Here is an 18,129-nt window from a genome sequence, read left to right as displayed (position 1 = left end):
AGTTCTCATTTAGTTGTGAAAGGATAACGTTTTTGGCATTACAGTTTAACCATGTGTCAGTCAAACACGCAATATCAATGTTAGAATCGACAAGGAATTGATTTAGGGTATATATAGATATAGATATGTGTAGGGGAGATGGGGGCACCTTGATCCTTTTCAGAGTTTATGGTTGATTACTTGAAAACCATTGCAGACAACACTACTATTTTCAATATTTTAAAAAGAATATTTATTTCATTATTCAAATCAACAAGCTAATTTTGGTACAAATAATATTTAGTAAGCTAAAACTCAACTTTATAACATCACCTACAAAGGATCAAGGTACCCCGTATATGGGGCACCTTGATCTGCACTATGGGGCACTTTGATCCTATAAACAGTTTTATACAAAATCAATAAAATGTTGGCAATAAAGCATAATTAAAGACATATTTCTGCACATTTCTGCTGAGAGGTTCACAATTAAAGTTTAGTGCAACAGTTTTTTCATCAGAAATCTTAAGAAATGTTTGCAAAAACTGAAAAATCAAAGTCGAAAATCAAATGTCGACCGACACCATGCTGCATTGGATCGGGAAGCTTGCAGACGATATCATCTGATATCGTCTGCAAGCTTCCCGATCCAATGCAGCATGATAAACTCGTATAATTGCTCACTGACAGAGATGAATTTATATGATTTTAAATTTTCTCTTTTCAAATATTTGAGTATTCGCACATTTTCTTCTTCACAGATTTGTCCAACATAATGAATCGTTTTCTTTTTCGTATCAAATTTAACGAGAACAAAATTCTCCACATTCAGTGCATCAAAGTCAAAGTTCAGGTCTGATGATTCAACTATCTGTTGAGAAGATATTACGTCAAGATCATTTTCACTGTCATCACTTTCAAGCGGTGGTAGGCCATCAATATTATCAGAATTATCGGAAAGTTCCATTGGCTCATCGTCTTCAACGGCTGCACTTGTAGCATTTTTTTTCTTGATACGTTATATCTTTCGAAATCTCAACTCTTCCTCAAACTCATCATTGGATTCTTCAAACTGAAGTCTTGTAGGAGCACTTTTTGTTTTAGGTTTTGTTGTGGTCTTTTTAAAATTTTTCTGAATAGTTGAAACTTTTTTTTTGGTTGGTTTTTTTGTTTTGTTTTTTTCTTTTGCTAAACAAATCTCATTTCGAACAGGAGTGTCTGTCAAAATTCTTGTTTTTTGTTGCCTACTTTTAAATTGTTTTTTTCTGGCTGGAGCCTTCGGAAAGGGTCTCAGAACTTCAGGTGTTATGACATTCCGAATTGCTGTTACGGCAACAGATAATCCTTCTTCGGCAACAGATGGTCCTGCTAATTCAGAAGAGTCTCGCTCATCCAAGCTAGCCATTTCCTGCTGATTTTCATCGGGGTTTGATACAATAGTTTCTGCAATATCTGCAATGATTTCTGGATGTTCAATAGTAGGAGGAGTAGGTTCTGGACGATCGGTCACTGATGCTGCCAGAAATTCGTCATCTGTGAAAATGTCCGGGTTAAATAGTTCGATTCCGGCAACTTTAAATCCTGACTTAATGTTTGATTTTGTAAAAGCTTTACCATATGCTTCACACACAATCAGAACAATGTCATAAATAGTCATCGGTCTCGGACTGCTGACTAGCCAATTGCCACATGCCGCATTGTAATACCTCTTCAGAGGCCCATACACAAATCTGTCCAACGGTTGAAGCTTGTGACTACAGTGTGGTGGAAAACTAAGCATAGTTTTCTCCATTTTCTCTCGCCAAATCGAGGGCTGCTACAGATATATGACTCTCGTGGTTGTCTAACACAAGAAGAATTTTGGACTCTTTCAAACAGTGCGAATGTTTGATGAAATATTTTAACCATTCGACAAAGATCTCTGATGTCATCCAACCAGATGGATTAGCAAATCCTACGCATCCAGATGGGCCATCTTTGATCATAAGATCCCGAAACTTCACCCTTGGAAAAACGAACAGTGTTGGTATCGAATTGCCGATCGCATTTACAGCACAGCAAGCTGTCACGAGAGTTCCTCTTTCTCCCGATGTTATACTACCTACTTGTTTCACACCTTTACTAGCAATAACTTTGACAGGTTTTTGTACGGTTGTTAGCCCCGTTTCGTCTACATTGTAAATGCTTTCTGGACCAAACTGATGACGTTTCCGCACTTCCCGGAGATTCCGAAAAAAATTACTAACAGTGAACCTGTTGAATGCTGTCGCTCTTGCAAAGCTGGTGGCTCCTGGTGCTCGTAGAGATAATTCTGCTTTTCTTTTCATAAAGCTCTGTAACCAATCGATGCCTGCCGTTTTGTTCTTGATCCATGAATCAAAACTTTATTATTAGCTACTGCCATTTCATATGCTAATTGGCGAGTTGTTTTTGTTGAAAGGCCATAGTTCATCTTTGACGCTTGAAGCTATTAATTTGATAACGAATCTTCCTCTTCTTCTGTAAAGACCTGTCGTGTATTAAATCTCGGTTTAAATGTAATATCCGGATTAAGCCGTTGCTTTTTAACATATCTTTTCAATGTCATACGATCGACACCAAACTCTCGAGCAACTTGGTTGTTAGGCCTGTTTTTCAATAAAACTTTATTTACAGCGGCTCTCATTGTTTCTGGAGGTATCATTCCTCTATCTGTCTTTCGAATTCTACTTCTTACCATTTTCAGTCAATACCAAATCTGAAATATTGAAAACAAATTCAAAAACATTTTTAGGATTTGATGCAATATGATACAAATTAATGTCTATCAAAAATTCAACAAATTTAAATCGAGTATTATTACTATATCTTTATAGAATAATTTTACCTTTTTATCTAAATATTATTAATTTTATTTATCTAGCAAATAAAAATATTAGTTCTTTGTGCAATGAATTCATTTCAATAGTTATTTTAATATAATCAAATACACAAAAACCAGATCAAATTAAACATGTATTATTATAATTTTAGTATGGGGTACCTTGATCCTCAGATCAACCAGCCCCATGTTAGAGAGATCAAGGAACCCCTATAGGTATACATCATGTAATAATTGCTGATAATAACATGGCCGATAAATAACGTGCGACGCCAAAATCATACCATAAATATAGGTCAATAAAACACATAGGGACTCCAGTAGATATTTTACAAATATTTAACATTGTAACAAAAATATATAAATAAATGTTCATCAAATTTACCTTTTATCGCGAAAATCAAACTTTTATTTCTTAAAATTCGTAAAATTATTTTTTTTGCAAAACAACAACGAAAATAAATAGCCGCAAGTCTATGCGGATAGCAACTTATGACGTCACGCAGATATAATTATAAATAGATGATGTAGCGCAAAAAGATCAAGCTGCCCCACAGATCAAGGTGCCCCCATCTCCCCTATATATATATATGTGTGTATGTGAGTGTATATATATATGTATATGTATATATAATTTTATTTTACTAACCAGTTCTTAAATATAACTCCTTGTATTATTAAAGATTTGAAAGTTGTGTACTATAATTTTTGTACATTTTTACATAATTGTATATGTATAAAGATGCATTTCTTAGGGCTTGGTGATAAGACAAAGTTTTTCTTCTTCTAGCCCCGGTCATGCAAATAGTAGTTTTTAAAATTTTAAATTATTTTAATTTATTTTTAAATAAATAAATACACAATATACAAAAAAAAGGATAAAAACTTCTATTATGAGCAATATTGTCACAATAAGGCTAGTGCAGTAATAAAGTAGATATTATTTTATTCTATGCATTGTAATGAGCGGATTTCCAGATTCTATTTTGCTATTTAAATATAACATTATGCAAGAGTTGAAACAACATTAGAGCTCTTTCTTACAACCGGATGCTGGATGTTTTTTTGCGTTGATCTGTTTGACTGGAGTATGGAACTGAGTATTATTATTAAGATACTAACACTATTAGAATTAAAAGCTTTTTCTTGCATGGGGCACCATAATACACGGAGCACTATAAAAAAAATTTTTAACGACAAAGTAATTTATTATCTTTTAAAGTTGCTTAGTTTTAATGTATGTGATTTAATGTGTCTATTGGTGAGTACCAATTTTTTGTAAATTACAATCCATAAGCTTTTTACGTTATTATAATTGAAAAAACAATTGATACTAACAATAAAGCGTTTGTTTCCTATTGAGCAACTTGATACAGTAATTGTTGGGGCCCTAAAACTGTAAATTAGTAATCCATTGTGCCACAAATAAACTTCAGTCAGTTTTAAAGATATTTATGTATATATAATACTAGGATCTCATGTTTCGATATATAGCCATTATTTTTGACGCTTAAAAACGACATTTAAAACTATTATTTGCATTTCGGAAACGTGATTTGGACCATTTAGGTTATAGTTATAAACTTTTGTTTCCTTCTATTTTAGTATAAATAGTATCACAAGTTTAAATTTTTATATTTAGGTAATTAATGAATCTAATTTTTTTAGGTATAAATTCAACCTATATATACCAATTGCTTAAAACAAAATGTATTAAATTGTTTGCAAAGCAAAAATCAAAAGTCGATCATGATGCCCCACTTTTCCCTATCATTAAAAAATGCATATTTCATAATAATCAACTGTATGGTGAGATTTCTATGGTAAGTTACGGAGCCAACAAAACTGGGGGGGGGGGGGGGGGGGCCGAGGGCCTACTTTTTTTTCTGAGGAAACTTTTTTTTTCTTTTTTTTAAGAAAATTTTAGATATAGGAGACTTTTTTTAAAAATTGGCGATTGTGCCCCTCACTTCGAAACCCGTGTCGGCCCTAAGTTTAATTCATAAAATTTATCAAAAACCATCATAAGCGTATAAATATATTGTAAGTTTATCAAATTTTTTTTGCAATGATTTAAGAACTTTATTTTTTTTTTGAATATATAGGGCATGATAGAAAGTTTTTGCTTTTTTGTGAGAGCTGTCAGCAAGCTGTTTTGCAATAGAGTTATCACTGGATATTGAAAACATTTCAAAAAGTTCGCAAAAGAAATGCGCGAATTAGAAGTCAAGTTTTCGTCAAGTATCACTCCTAGAAACTTTAATGATGACTGTCTAATTATTTAAGAGTTGCCAATATAAAGATCAGTAAGTTTTAATGGAATATTTTCTTTCTCGAGAAGTCTATGAAAAATATTATATTTAGTTTTATTTAAATTTAAGGACAATTTGTTTTCCTTAAACAAAAAAAAGGTTTAAAGGTGTAAAGACTTTACCTGATTGGTTGGACATACCTGCAAAGGAACAGTCTTCAATCTAGTTATGAGGTCATAAAAACTTTTGTGATTTGTCACCGTTTAAAAAACCGATTAGTTTCCGATAGTGCTAACAAAGTATACAACCAAGCCATTCTGGAAAAAATCAAGACTTCCCGTTAGATAGAAACATTTGGTCATAAAGATAATTAAAGATCTTTATGTTATACAAGGCGGACTAATGAAAAATAAGTCTAAAAGTAATAAAAATTTATATAATCAAAACTTGAAACTGAAAAACTTTTTTTTTTTTTTTTTTTTAAACATCTTCGCTTCCAACAAGGCTGCAAGCAGCCACTAATTAAAGTTGGAAGTTACTGTAAGAGAAAAGATGAAGATTGTAGAGCAAGATAACGATTGACGGACGATTTAAAAGATTGCAAATTATATGAATCAGGAAAGCAAGATGAAGGAAGCGAATTCCAAAGAACTGATGTTCGAGGAAAAAAACTAGACGAATAAGCGTTTTTGAAGCACTTAGGAACAGTCACAGAAAAAGGATGACACTTAATTGAATGACGAGTAACACGAGAATGATTTTTAGTAGATGGCACAAGAGACGCTAGCTCTTTAGAGCAGTGCCCATTATAGTATTTGTAGAAAAGAGAAAGAGAAGCAACATTACGACGATGTGATTGTGGTTAAAGGTTGGCTGCAAGAGCAGGTCCAACTATGTTTACAATGCGTTTTTGCACCTTGTCTAAAAGAGAAAGGGCATCATTAGAAGGTCTGCCCCAGATAAAGCAAGAGTATTCCATACAAGGCCGGATTTGAGATTTATAGAGAAAGAGAATAGAATCCAGAGTAAGAAAGTGGCGAGCTCGATAAAGAGATGCAACCTTAGCAGATGCTAATTTTGCAACCGATTTGATATATGGTTTCCAAGAAAGATTGGAAGTAAGAGTTAATCCTAGAAGATGAAGAGTAGGTGACTCATCGAGTACATCACCGTTCATAAATATAGGAAGATCTAAATTATTGCGATAACGATTGGCTGAAAAAAATTGAGTTTTATCTGAATTAAAGTTCACCAGCCACTGTGAGCCCCATGCTGTAGCAGAAGTGAGATCCTTTTCAAGCTCAAATGCCCCCTCCAAGCAATCAGAGGGTGTTGGTTTCTTATCACAACAAGAATAAATGGTAGTATCATCAGCAAACAATGCCACCTTAGATGTGAGAATATCTGGATGATCGTTAATGTAAATTAAAAAGAGTATAGGGCCAAGGATAGAACCTTGAGGAACCCCTGAAGTTACAGAATAAGAAGAAGAGTATTGTCCATCGAGGACAACTTTTATGCTACGAGATGAAAGGAAGGATTCAATGATCTTAAAGATGTTGCCGGATACACCATAAGAAGAAAGCTTATGGAGAAGACCAGCATGCCAAACTTTATCAAACGCTTTTGAAATGTCAAGAGCGATGGCCTTAACCTCTCCACCTTCATCTAATGCACGATAAAACCTGTCAGTTATTACTGTTAGCAAATCAGCTGTAGAACGAGAAGATTGAAATCCATATTGATGGTCAGAAAGTAAGTTATTAGATTCAAGATGAGAAATTAAGTGTTTGTTAATTAAAGATTAAAAAACCTTGCTTATGATAGGAAGAAGACTTATGGGACGGTAGTTAGACAAATCAGATTGCTCCCCAGAATTTTTGAAGATAGGGATAACAGATGCGGCTTTCCAGCAGGCTGGAAAACAAGACTCTGATAAGCACTTGTTAAATAGTTTTGAAAGTATAGACGACAGCTCCGGAGAACACTTCTGCAAGACAATAACTGGTATGTTGTCCGGGCCACAAGCTGTAGAAGAGTCAAGGCAGGAGATCACTTTAGATACAGATGCTGGAGTGATATGAATGTCAAGCAATGGATCAACCTGTTTGTTGGCAATATCAGGTAGAACGCAATTAGTGGAATCAAGAGATGATATCGATGAAAAGTTTTTAGCAAACAGTTCGGTTTTGTCTTTAGGTGAGGTGACAAAGTCTGAACCATACAAGAGAGGTGGAATTATAGATTTGCCCTTATTATTGATATTATTAAAGGTTCTCCAGAAGTCACGAGAGCCTAATTTTTGAGATGAGATGCGAGATTTCATGACCTGAGAATAGCGGGTTTTGGCGTTAGACAAAACCTTTTTACAGTTGTTTCTAGCAGTAATAAACAGACGTCTGTTTTGTGGAGAATTGTTTTGCTGATAAATATGGAAGTAACGGTTTCGATTGACAATCGCAGCAGCACAGTGTGAGGAAAATTATGGAGGAGAGTGAGGCTTGACCTGGAATCGTCGAGCGGGAATAAAAGATTCCATGCCAGCCTGAATTCACGAAGTTATGTTAGAAGCACATTTGTCGACAGGAAGTTGAAAGATTTCTACCCAAGGGCCATCACGAAGAAAATCACGGAAAGAATCCAAGTCAGCTTTACTGTAGTTGTAAGAGGTTCGATAATAGGGGTATTCAGGTGATAAAGAAGAATGAGATATTAGTTTTAAAGAGATCAAACTGTGATCAGAAGCACCTAAGGGTGAATGTGAAGAAACTGAGCACTGACTAGGATCAGAAACAAGACATAAGTCGATTAGAGAAGGTAAATGATTAGGGTTGTCAGGAAAGCGAGTTGGAAAGTTGACTATTTGAGTTAGGGATTGAGAAAGGCAAAAGTTGTGGGCTTTAATGCCTGCAGAGTCACTGACACTAGAGCCAAGCCATTCAGAGTGGTGAGCATTAAAGTCACCGACAACAACTATATTAGCTGATGGATAAAGAGAGAGGGCTTGGTTAATATGATCAGAAATAACATCAATAAGAGTGCAGTCTTGAGATGAAGGAGAGCAATATAGAACAAAGAGAAAGGCAATAGAGTGAAGTGGTGCTAAACGAGAGCACATGAAAGAATAGTCTGTGGATTCAAATCTAGTTTCACGACAAACAGGTGAATTCTTACGAATGTGAATGCCCAGGCCAAGCATGTGACTATCGGAGTCTTTATGAAACCGAGGAAGATAACCATCAACACTAAGATCACAAGATGAGACAGCCGAACTCAAATTAGTCTCACAAAGAGCAAGTAGGTCTGGTGAACTTTGCAAGAGATAAGACTCAACAGAAGAAAAGTTACTTCAAAGACCACGAATATTAGTGAATGATATGTTTAGAGAACTTGATAAACAGAAAAGCATAAGTCAGTTACAGACATCAATGACACATCTAGTAGTTAACAACTTTTGATGATGACGCATCTGGTAGTGAACAACTGTTTGATGCAGAAAAAATTAAATGCAAGCTCATCATAATGCCAAAAGTATTAGCTGAGTTCAAGCGAACAAATGTTAACGTACGAAAATTCACTACTATAAATGCTTCTGTAGTAAACGAAGTAAATCTATGTTAAACCAAAATGTATAAAGCGTGCTCTCTTTTTGAATCATATGTCACATATTTTACTCTGGATGGCATGCCGGTACCATATGTTTTAGGTGCTATTGGCGATTGCCTATAATGTATGCCTAAAGGACGGGCTCCTTCTGTTTCAGATATTTTCATGTTTAAGAAATTGCATGATAAATGATCTGAAATGAACCACCATAAGCTAAAAGAAAGTCATTGATCAATGTGTCAAAAAAATTGAAAGAATTCATCGTTGACCACTGTCAGCTCAAGTATGCAAGAAAAGACTATCGTGAGTTTCAGTTCTTTGCACCTTCTGCTTTCAGAAATAAATAAAGTACGCTATCGCAAAGCCTGGTGCAGAGTTTGATTATAATGATCAAGCAAAATAATGACAAAACATTCGTTCTACATTAGCCCGGTATCGGCAACCTTTGCTTTATTTTCACAATATCTATATTTAAGTGAGAAAACACAATTTTTAATTTCAGCCCAGTCTGCTCATATCTCATTGAACATATCTCAAATTTTCTTCCACATAACACGGTTTAGCTTCCTGATAGCTTTCTAGATGATACCGTTGAAACGTGGCCTAAAAAACTTATTGCTAAAGAAGACTTAATATTTTGTAAAGAACCTGGTCCGTGTTAACGATTGTGTTGAGTGTGCAGAGCGTTGATCCAATTCTTTAATGCAACGATGACAAAAAATGAAGCTCAAAAACAGGGCCGGCGCGAGTAGGTGTCACATAGGTGATATAATATTTCTCGTCTAAAAAAAAAGTCCTTGTTTTTTAAAATTTGCTGGCTTATTATTCGACATTTGCCGACTGACTGTCTAAACTTGCCGACTAACTTGTCTAAAGGGTCTACATTTGCCAACTGACATGTCTAAAAGGGTCAAATTTGCTGACTAAATGAATAAAAAATTCATTGATGGGGGAGGGGGGTCATACAAACATACACACACACACACAAACACAAAGACACACACAAACACTCACACACGCACCCTTCGCACCGGCCTTACTCAAAAACGATATCTGTTGCAAATTTTAGATTGCATTATTGTAGCACACTGATTACATTTTTCACATAAAAAAATAAATTACAAAAACTTTAAAATTTTGATGATTTTATAAATTTTTGGTTTGATGTACAAGAAGAGCTTAGTTTATATTTAAACAATTAAATAGATTTTACATAGTTAGACATTCCTATTTCATTAAACACTTAATCAGCAATTTATTAATGTTAATACACGCGAAAATACACAAAAAACGTGGATTGTGATTAAGCAGATAATTGGTAAAAATAAATGTCTAAAAAACAATTTGCCACAAAAACTTTTAGTTGACGGGGAAATGATTTATAATAAAGAAACCATAATTAAAATGCTCAACAATTTTTTTCTTGATATTGGCCCATCGTAAGCTGATAAAATTCAAAAAACACCTCGACCTTTGAATCTTACATGAAATCAACAAATACATCTATGAAAGAAGTAAAGTGAAACATAAATGAGTTACGAAATGCCTTCAACTGTTTAAAAGATAATAAATACGCTGGCATAGATAAAATTAGCTTGAATGTTGTTAAAGCAGTGTTTGATATTATTGAACCGTCACTATTTTACATTTTTAACCTTCTCTAAAATCCTGAATTGTACCAGAGAAATTAAAAGTTGCTAATATCATACCTATTTTTAAATCTGGCGATAACACAAATATATCTAATTATAGACGCATTTCTGTCTTACCGTGTTTCTCAAAACTGTTAGAACAAATTATGATAAACTTAATAGTTAGTTAACTGAGAGGAACATAATGTATAATAAACAACTTGGCTTCAACAAGAATCACTCAACGGATCATGCTGTAGTCGAGCTAATAAATTATATATCCAATAAATTCAATATTTATTGCTATACATTAGGAGTTTTTATTGATTTGTCAAAAGCATTTGACACTATTAACCATGATATTCTTATAAAAAAAACTAGAACTGTATGAAATACTAAACAATAACTTACTATGGTTTAAAAGTTACCTGTCAAACAGAAAACAATACATAATATATGCAGCAAATGAAACAGAAAAACATATTTTCAATTTAAGGCCCGCTATTATCCTATTCTATATAAATGATTTATATTTGGTATCCAAAATTTTTAATGTTATTTTCTTCGCTGATGATTAGAATTTTTTTTATTCAAACAGTAATTTAAAAGACCTGTTTAGAATATCTAACGAAGAATTATTAAAAATAAATGACTAGATTACAAATAATAATAACTTTCAGTAAATGTTGGGAAAACTAAATTTATTTTATTCCACAAACCTAGTAGGAAAGATAACCTTTCTTTAAAATTACCTAATCTCTTCATGAATAAAACTTAATTGTTAATAGAGAGACAACGGTTAACTTTCTAGGAGTGATTATAGATGAAAATATATCATGGAAATATCATATTAAATCTATTGAAAACAAAATCTCCAAAAATATCTTAATGCTATATAAAGTTAAACCATTTCTTAATATTGAGTCTTTAAAAATTATATATTTTTCATTTATTCATAGTTATTTTTTCTATTTTTGTTTTATATTTTGTTGTTCCAAGATCTTGTTTAAAACTCAGTTCATTTCAAATTTAATGCCGTGGACCATTTATATGGAAAAGTTTTTGGAAAAATATTATTAAAAATAAAACTCTTCTAAACTTCTCTCCAGAACAATTCAAAAGAGAATTTAAACGATTTCTATTTGAAAATAACTTCGATTTATAAAAATTTTTTCAAAATTAGTACCTAAAATTATTAAACTGAAAAAAGTCATCATTACTCACTTATTTTTATTTGTTTTTTATTTTCTTCTTATAAAAATGAAAAGTAAATAGCTAAAAGAAAAAATATATATCTTATTATACGAATTACTAATTGTTATATATTGTGTTTTACTTTATAATTTTCAACCTGTAAATTTTTAACTTTTAATTTGTTTCATAAAATGAAAGCGACAATGTAAACGGGGCTCGGCGATAAGACAAAACGCGTCTTTTTCTTGCTCCGGCCATTTATTATATATCTTTCTTATTATAAATTTTGCGAAACGGTAAAATAAAATAAAATAAAAAAAGTAATCAATACACAAATCCATTTATCTCATGTCGAATTTTGGGGTCATAAAAGGGATCCCTAAAAGTTTTTAAAAACTTTCAAATTTTTTAAATAGCATCAAACCTTCTGGAAGGTAAGACTTTGAATTTTTTTAAAAAAAGTTTTTTTGGAAAAAAAAAATTTTGAAAAAAAATTTTTAAAAAAAAAAAAAAAGAAAGATAATGAAAAAAGAATAAAATAAGAAAAATAAATGAAATAAAAATAAAAAGAATGAAGAAAAGAAAAAAAATATATAAAAAAGCAAAAACTAAAAAAAAACTAAAGACCAAATCAAACAAATTAAAAAAGGTAAAAAAATTAGATAAGAAAAAGACAAAAAAACAAAGTTAAAAGAAAAAAAAACATTCGAAAATGGAAAGAAAATTAAAGAGAGTTTTAAAAATATATAAAAATTGCTCCGTTTATGAAGAAAGGAAAAAGAATATTTTTAAAAATTTATTATTTTTGAAAGACTATATGTGTTTGCTTGATATGATTTACTTTTTTATTTTATTATTGTCATTTATTGAGAAAACTCTATATTTTTCGTGACTAAATGTTTGTGTGTAAGTGGGTGACACGTTTTTATTTGTGAGTATTATTGAAAATTTTTTGTTTGTTTATTTATTGTAATTTTTTAATGAAATATTTATACTACTTTTATTATATGATTATTGATATCAAGATTATTAAATTTATTAAAACATTGTTACTTTTTTTTTGCTGTAATTGTTTAAGTTACATGGTAGGCTGTTACGTTTTGTCAGTACATAACTGTTTGTAACTTTCCTGTCTGTGCATTATATTCAATTGTTGTTTTAGAGTTGATATTGATTTATTATCATATAATTTTCTTATTATTCTTATAATTTATCATCATTATTATTATCATTGTTATTTGTATTATTAATGCTATTTCATGGTATTTACTTAAGATTAGTTTTTAACTATTTGTAAATGACCTCGATTGTAAGATCTTTTATCGAAAAAAAAATATGTATTGATATGTATTGGGACACCCTAATATATATATATATAATATATATATATATATATATATATATATATATATATATATATATATATATATATATATATATATATATATATATATATATATATATATATATATACAAAATTGATAATAAACAATATAATGGAAAAAGGTATGCCAAGCAAAAAAAAAAAACAATAATTGAATTTTTGAAATTTGAAAAAAGATTTATTTCTTTTAAATAAATATATAAATGATAAAAAAGCACTAGAGGCCTTTCACTATTTTCATCAGTAGTGCTATGTTTAATGCTTTATCAAATTTTTTTATAACTGTAGAAAGTTAGATAATAAAAAAATTAAATTGCTATATTGTAACTATGAGTTACCATTATAACATTTTTTTAAAAAGGAAGTCTCAATTAAATGTGTCATGTTTTTGTTTATGTAAATGACTTTCATATGACAACAAATATTTTTCACTTTTTAATTCAAGGAAAACAAAGAGTTGGAAAAAAGGACAATTTGACAATCATGTATTTGAATGCCAGAGATTGCACAACAAAACTATAGAACCTTTTTTCCAACTCTTTGTTTTCCTTGAATTAAAAAGTGAAAAATATTTGTTGTCATATGAAAGTCATTTACATAAACAAAAACATGACACATTTAATTGAGACTTCCTTTTTTAAAAAATGTTACAATGGTAACTCATAGTTACAATATAGCAATTTAATTTTTCTATTATCTAACTTTCTACAGTTATATAAAAAAATTTGATAAAGCATTAAACATTGCACTACTGATGAAAATAGTGAAAGGCCTCTAGTGCTTTTTTATCATTTATATATTTATTTAAAAGAAATAAATCTTTTTTCAAATTTCAAAAATTCAATTATTGTTTTTTTTTTTTGCTTGGCATACCTTTTTCCATTTATATATATATATATATATATATATATATATATATATATATATATATATATATATATATATATATATATAATATATATATATATATATATATACATACATTGATATATACATACATATATATATATATATACATATATATATATACATATATATACATATATATATATATATATATATATATATATATATATATATATATATATATATATATATATATATATATATATATATATATATATATATATATATACAAAATTGATAATAAACAATATAATGGAAAAAGGTATGCCAAGCAAAAAAAAAAAACAATAATTGAATTTTTGAAATTTGAAAAAAGATTTATTTCTTTTAAATAAATATATAAATGATAAACAAGCACTAGAGGCCTTTCACTATTTTCATCAGTAGTGCTATGTTTAATGCTTTATCAAATTTTTTTATATAACTGTAGAAAGTTAGATAATAAAAAAATTAAATTGCTATATTGTAACTATGAGTTACCATTATAACATTTTTTTAAAAAGGAAGTCTCAATTAAATGTGTCATGTTTTTGTTTATGTAAATGACTTTCATATGACAACAAATATTTTTCACTTTTTAATTCAAGGAAAACAAAGAGTTGGAAAAAAGGACAATTTGACAATCATGTATTTGAATGCCAGAGATTGCACAACAAAACTATAGAACCTTTTTTCCAACTCTTTGTTTTCCTTGAATTAAAAAGTGAAAAATATTTGTTGTCATATGAAAGTCATTTACATAAACAAAAACATGACACATTTAATTGAGACTTCCTTTTTTAAAAAATGTTACAATGGTAACTCATAGTTACAATATAGCAATTTAATTTTTCTATTATCTAACTTTCTACAGTTATATAAAAAAATTTGATAAAGCATTAAACATTGCACTACTGATGAAAATAGTGAAAGGCCTCTAGTGCTTTTTTATCATTTATATATTTATTTAAAAGAAATAAATCTTTTTTCAAATTTCAAAAATTCAATTATTTTTTTTTTTTTTTGCTTGGCATACCTTTTTCCATTTATATATATATATATATATATATATATATATATATATATATATATATATATATATATATATATATATATATATATAATATATATATATATATATATATACATACATATATATATACATACATATATATATATATATATATATACATATATATATATACATATATATACATATATATATATATATATATATATATATATATATATATATATATATATATATATATATATATATATATATATATATATATATGTCAAATTAATAAAAAATTAGGAATCTCAAATTTAATTGAAATGATGTGATTAAATTGTGCACAAAATAACAGATTACAAAGAGTGCATAAAATAAAAAATAACAGTCAGGTGAGAAAACAGTCAATGAGATTCTAAATAAAACTTTCTTTTATTGACAGGCAGTCTTATAAAATTGTTTTAATAAACATATGAAATATAAAACCCATATATGTATAAAAGCAGGATATAGCAAGCAAATATTTAATTGTTATAAAGCAAAAATTATACAATAAATTTGGTTTTGTAAGATATGTAAGACAAAACATTTTTACACTTTGTTGTAGCTTTTATGACTTATGGTTTGAACATAAATAAAAGTACTTGCTTTGTATTAATTGTGGTAATAGTATAACACATGGTATAAGAATTTGGTATTGCAATATTATATATTAAATTTCATAAAAATCAATGTGACTTCCAGATAAAAATTTATCTTGTTCTAATAAAGTTATCAGTTTTTTAGCTGAATCAAGAGGATCAATTATTTTTTTGTCGCTATAAAGACTTTCAAACATTTTTTTTGTTTCATTATCTCCAGAGTTACATAAAAGTTCTTTTGCCATATCTGTATCCATTGGACCAGGAGCATAATTTAAAGTACGAATACATGGGATATCAAAGTTTAAACTTTTCATAAACATATCCATGGATGCCTTTACACAGCAATACAAACCAGAATATCTTAGTGGTTTGATTGCTGCTAAAGAAGATATTTGAATGACATATTTCTTTGTATTATAATAATAATTACAAACTTTAGAAATAATCAAAATAGCTGAAACAACGTTAGTGTTGAAATAATTTTGAATTTCTGAGTAACTATTATAATCAATTAGTGTTTTAGACACATCTCCAATACAACCGGCGTTATTGAAAAAGTAAATATTATCAAAACTAATAACTGGTGAAACTAACATTTTTGGTATGATTGCCTCGACTTCTTCTGGTTTAGACAGATCACAACATAAATTATCAATTGTAATGTTAAGTCCAATGTTTTTTCGAATAATTGTCTCTGTATGCTTTAATCCTTCGTAATTTCTTGCCAGTAAAATAACTTTTGAATCATCTGCAGACTTTTTCAGTATTGTATCTGAAAGTACTTCTCCTATTGCTTGACCAAAGCCTCTGCTCGCTCCAGTTACTATGAATAAATTTTTTCCAACAGACATGCTGATATTTTAAAAGAATTTGAAACTTATCTTTATATTTAGCTATTATTTTTGTTGTTTTTGTAATGAAATACTTTAAATATTTTGTATATTTAATATCAAAAATTACATAATTAAAAGTTTAATTTGTTTTATATTTTATTTACGAACCAATAAGGAACGTAACGTGTCGACGATTTTATCTCTGAAAGTTTATGCGCAGAGTTTAACAAACTTTATTATTTCCGTATTATCGCGTATATTCGTTCACCATGTAACTTCAGTCATTAAGAAAATTTATAATAATAGCATGTAAAACAAACTTTTTTTCTCAAATAACACTTGCTATTACTTTGCACATATAAATCTATAAAAAAAATAACGTTGTTTATTTTTCAACCTGCTAAAATAATTCTATAGCAAAACAACAATTCGAAAATAGCCATACTATTAAAACCCAAAATAAGCAAAGTAGTAATAAAATAAATGATCAAATAAAGTAAATGATCAAACTATTACCTAATAAAATAAATGATCAAAAATAATGACTCGTGGTTTGAAGGCTATGGACCTGGGACGTGGTGGCACCTGAAAAGTAAGTACGAATTTCCAGAAGAGGGGCCCGGTGAAGTACTTTTAACGAGAGACAAATAAGCGATCAAGGAAAATTATATTTATTCTAAAAAAAGCTTTTTATAGATACAAAGTATTACGTAACTCGTTTGTATCAGCATAGTTTTTTATTATGTCTGAATGCGTCAAATTTCACATTTTCTTGTACTGTTTATCTTGTATAGAACTGCAACGGAGAAGAATACAGCATCTAACATAGTCTTCTGGATTTAATTGTAATGGTGAGGAAAGAAGGCAAAGTTTTGTATCCTTCTCAGCAGCCTTTCTGTAGATCTCCACAAAATCAACCATTTCAGTAGAGAGTTCATTTAAACAGATACCAATTTTGAATTTTTCAAGCACTGACTGAATTTTTTCTGGTGAATTAGAGTTTTGAAAATTATGAAACTTATGACTGATATCTTCAAATTATGACTGATATCTTCACTCATATTGAAAATAATGACTGATCATAGTAAAAACTATGACTGATATCTTTACTCATATTCTTTAATAAAAAGGTGTCTAAGCTTACTAAAATTTTCCGTTGCGAGGAAAATTGGTAAACAAGAACAGCAACTGCTGAATCCACTGCAGTATAAAACACTTCTGCTAGCCACTGATCTTTAGCCTGAGTGAGCCGCTCATCTTCTGTTTCACCGAAGTCCAGTCGTTTCTTTCTGAGAGTTCTTTTCTCAACAAATGTTTGCTGTTCAAGCTGAGCTTCAGTTGCAATTTTAACAGCAGATAAAATAGCATTTTGGCCAGCACTGTCCCTTAGAACTTGAAGGTTTTCCAGTGATACATCGGCAGACATTATATATCCTTGAAAAATTTTATTTAGGGACCCAAGATAGTAAAAATTTCTTTGAAGAGACACTTAAATAAAAGAAAGTAAAAATTTCTTTGTATGGCACTCAAACGAACATTGTGGGTAGCAGCCAGTTCAAGAGACTGATTCCCATCCTCAAGAAGATCTTTGCACTTCTCAAATATATTATTTCGTTTCCTTGAGTTTCCGTAATGAAAAGTCTTTAACTTCTGCACATCACCAGGCTTGTTTTCTGTTACAAAAAGATTAACAGAAACAGCAGAAGATTTTGCACAAGCTTTTAGAACCAATTTTTATTCAATGAGATCCACAATAAATATACTATTGTCATGGGAGAACACTGCTTCAAATGTGTTACAACTCCTTTCTTTATTACTTGCATATTGCTCGCACCATCATAAGGCA

General features: G+C 29.8%; 2 protein-coding genes across 2 annotated transcripts; both read right to left on the bottom strand.

Annotated features, from left to right (window-relative positions):
- Positions 1-1,751: 1,751 nt before the first annotated feature.
- On the bottom strand, positions 1,752-2,306 carry LOC136087924 (uncharacterized). Its single transcript, XM_065811553.1, has one exon. It carries the CDS (start codon positions 2,304-2,306, stop codon positions 1,752-1,754), a length of 555 nt encoding a protein of 184 aa, XP_065667625.1.
- A 13,010-nt stretch (positions 2,307-15,316) lies between these two features.
- On the bottom strand, positions 15,317-16,478 carry LOC100198898 (sepiapterin reductase). The gene has a single exon (XM_065811418.1). It carries the CDS (start codon positions 16,299-16,301, stop codon positions 15,519-15,521), a length of 783 nt encoding a protein of 260 aa, XP_065667490.1. The 5' UTR covers positions 16,302-16,478; the 3' UTR covers positions 15,317-15,518.
- Between the last annotated feature and the right edge of the window lie 1,651 nt (positions 16,479-18,129).

The sequence above is a fragment of the Hydra vulgaris genome, chromosome 12, assembly GCF_038396675.1.
Source record: "Hydra vulgaris chromosome 12, alternate assembly HydraT2T_AEP".
In the NCBI taxonomy this organism is placed as follows: domain Eukaryota; kingdom Metazoa; phylum Cnidaria; class Hydrozoa; order Anthoathecata; family Hydridae; genus Hydra; species Hydra vulgaris.
This window is presented reverse-complemented; position numbering and strand designations above follow the sequence as displayed.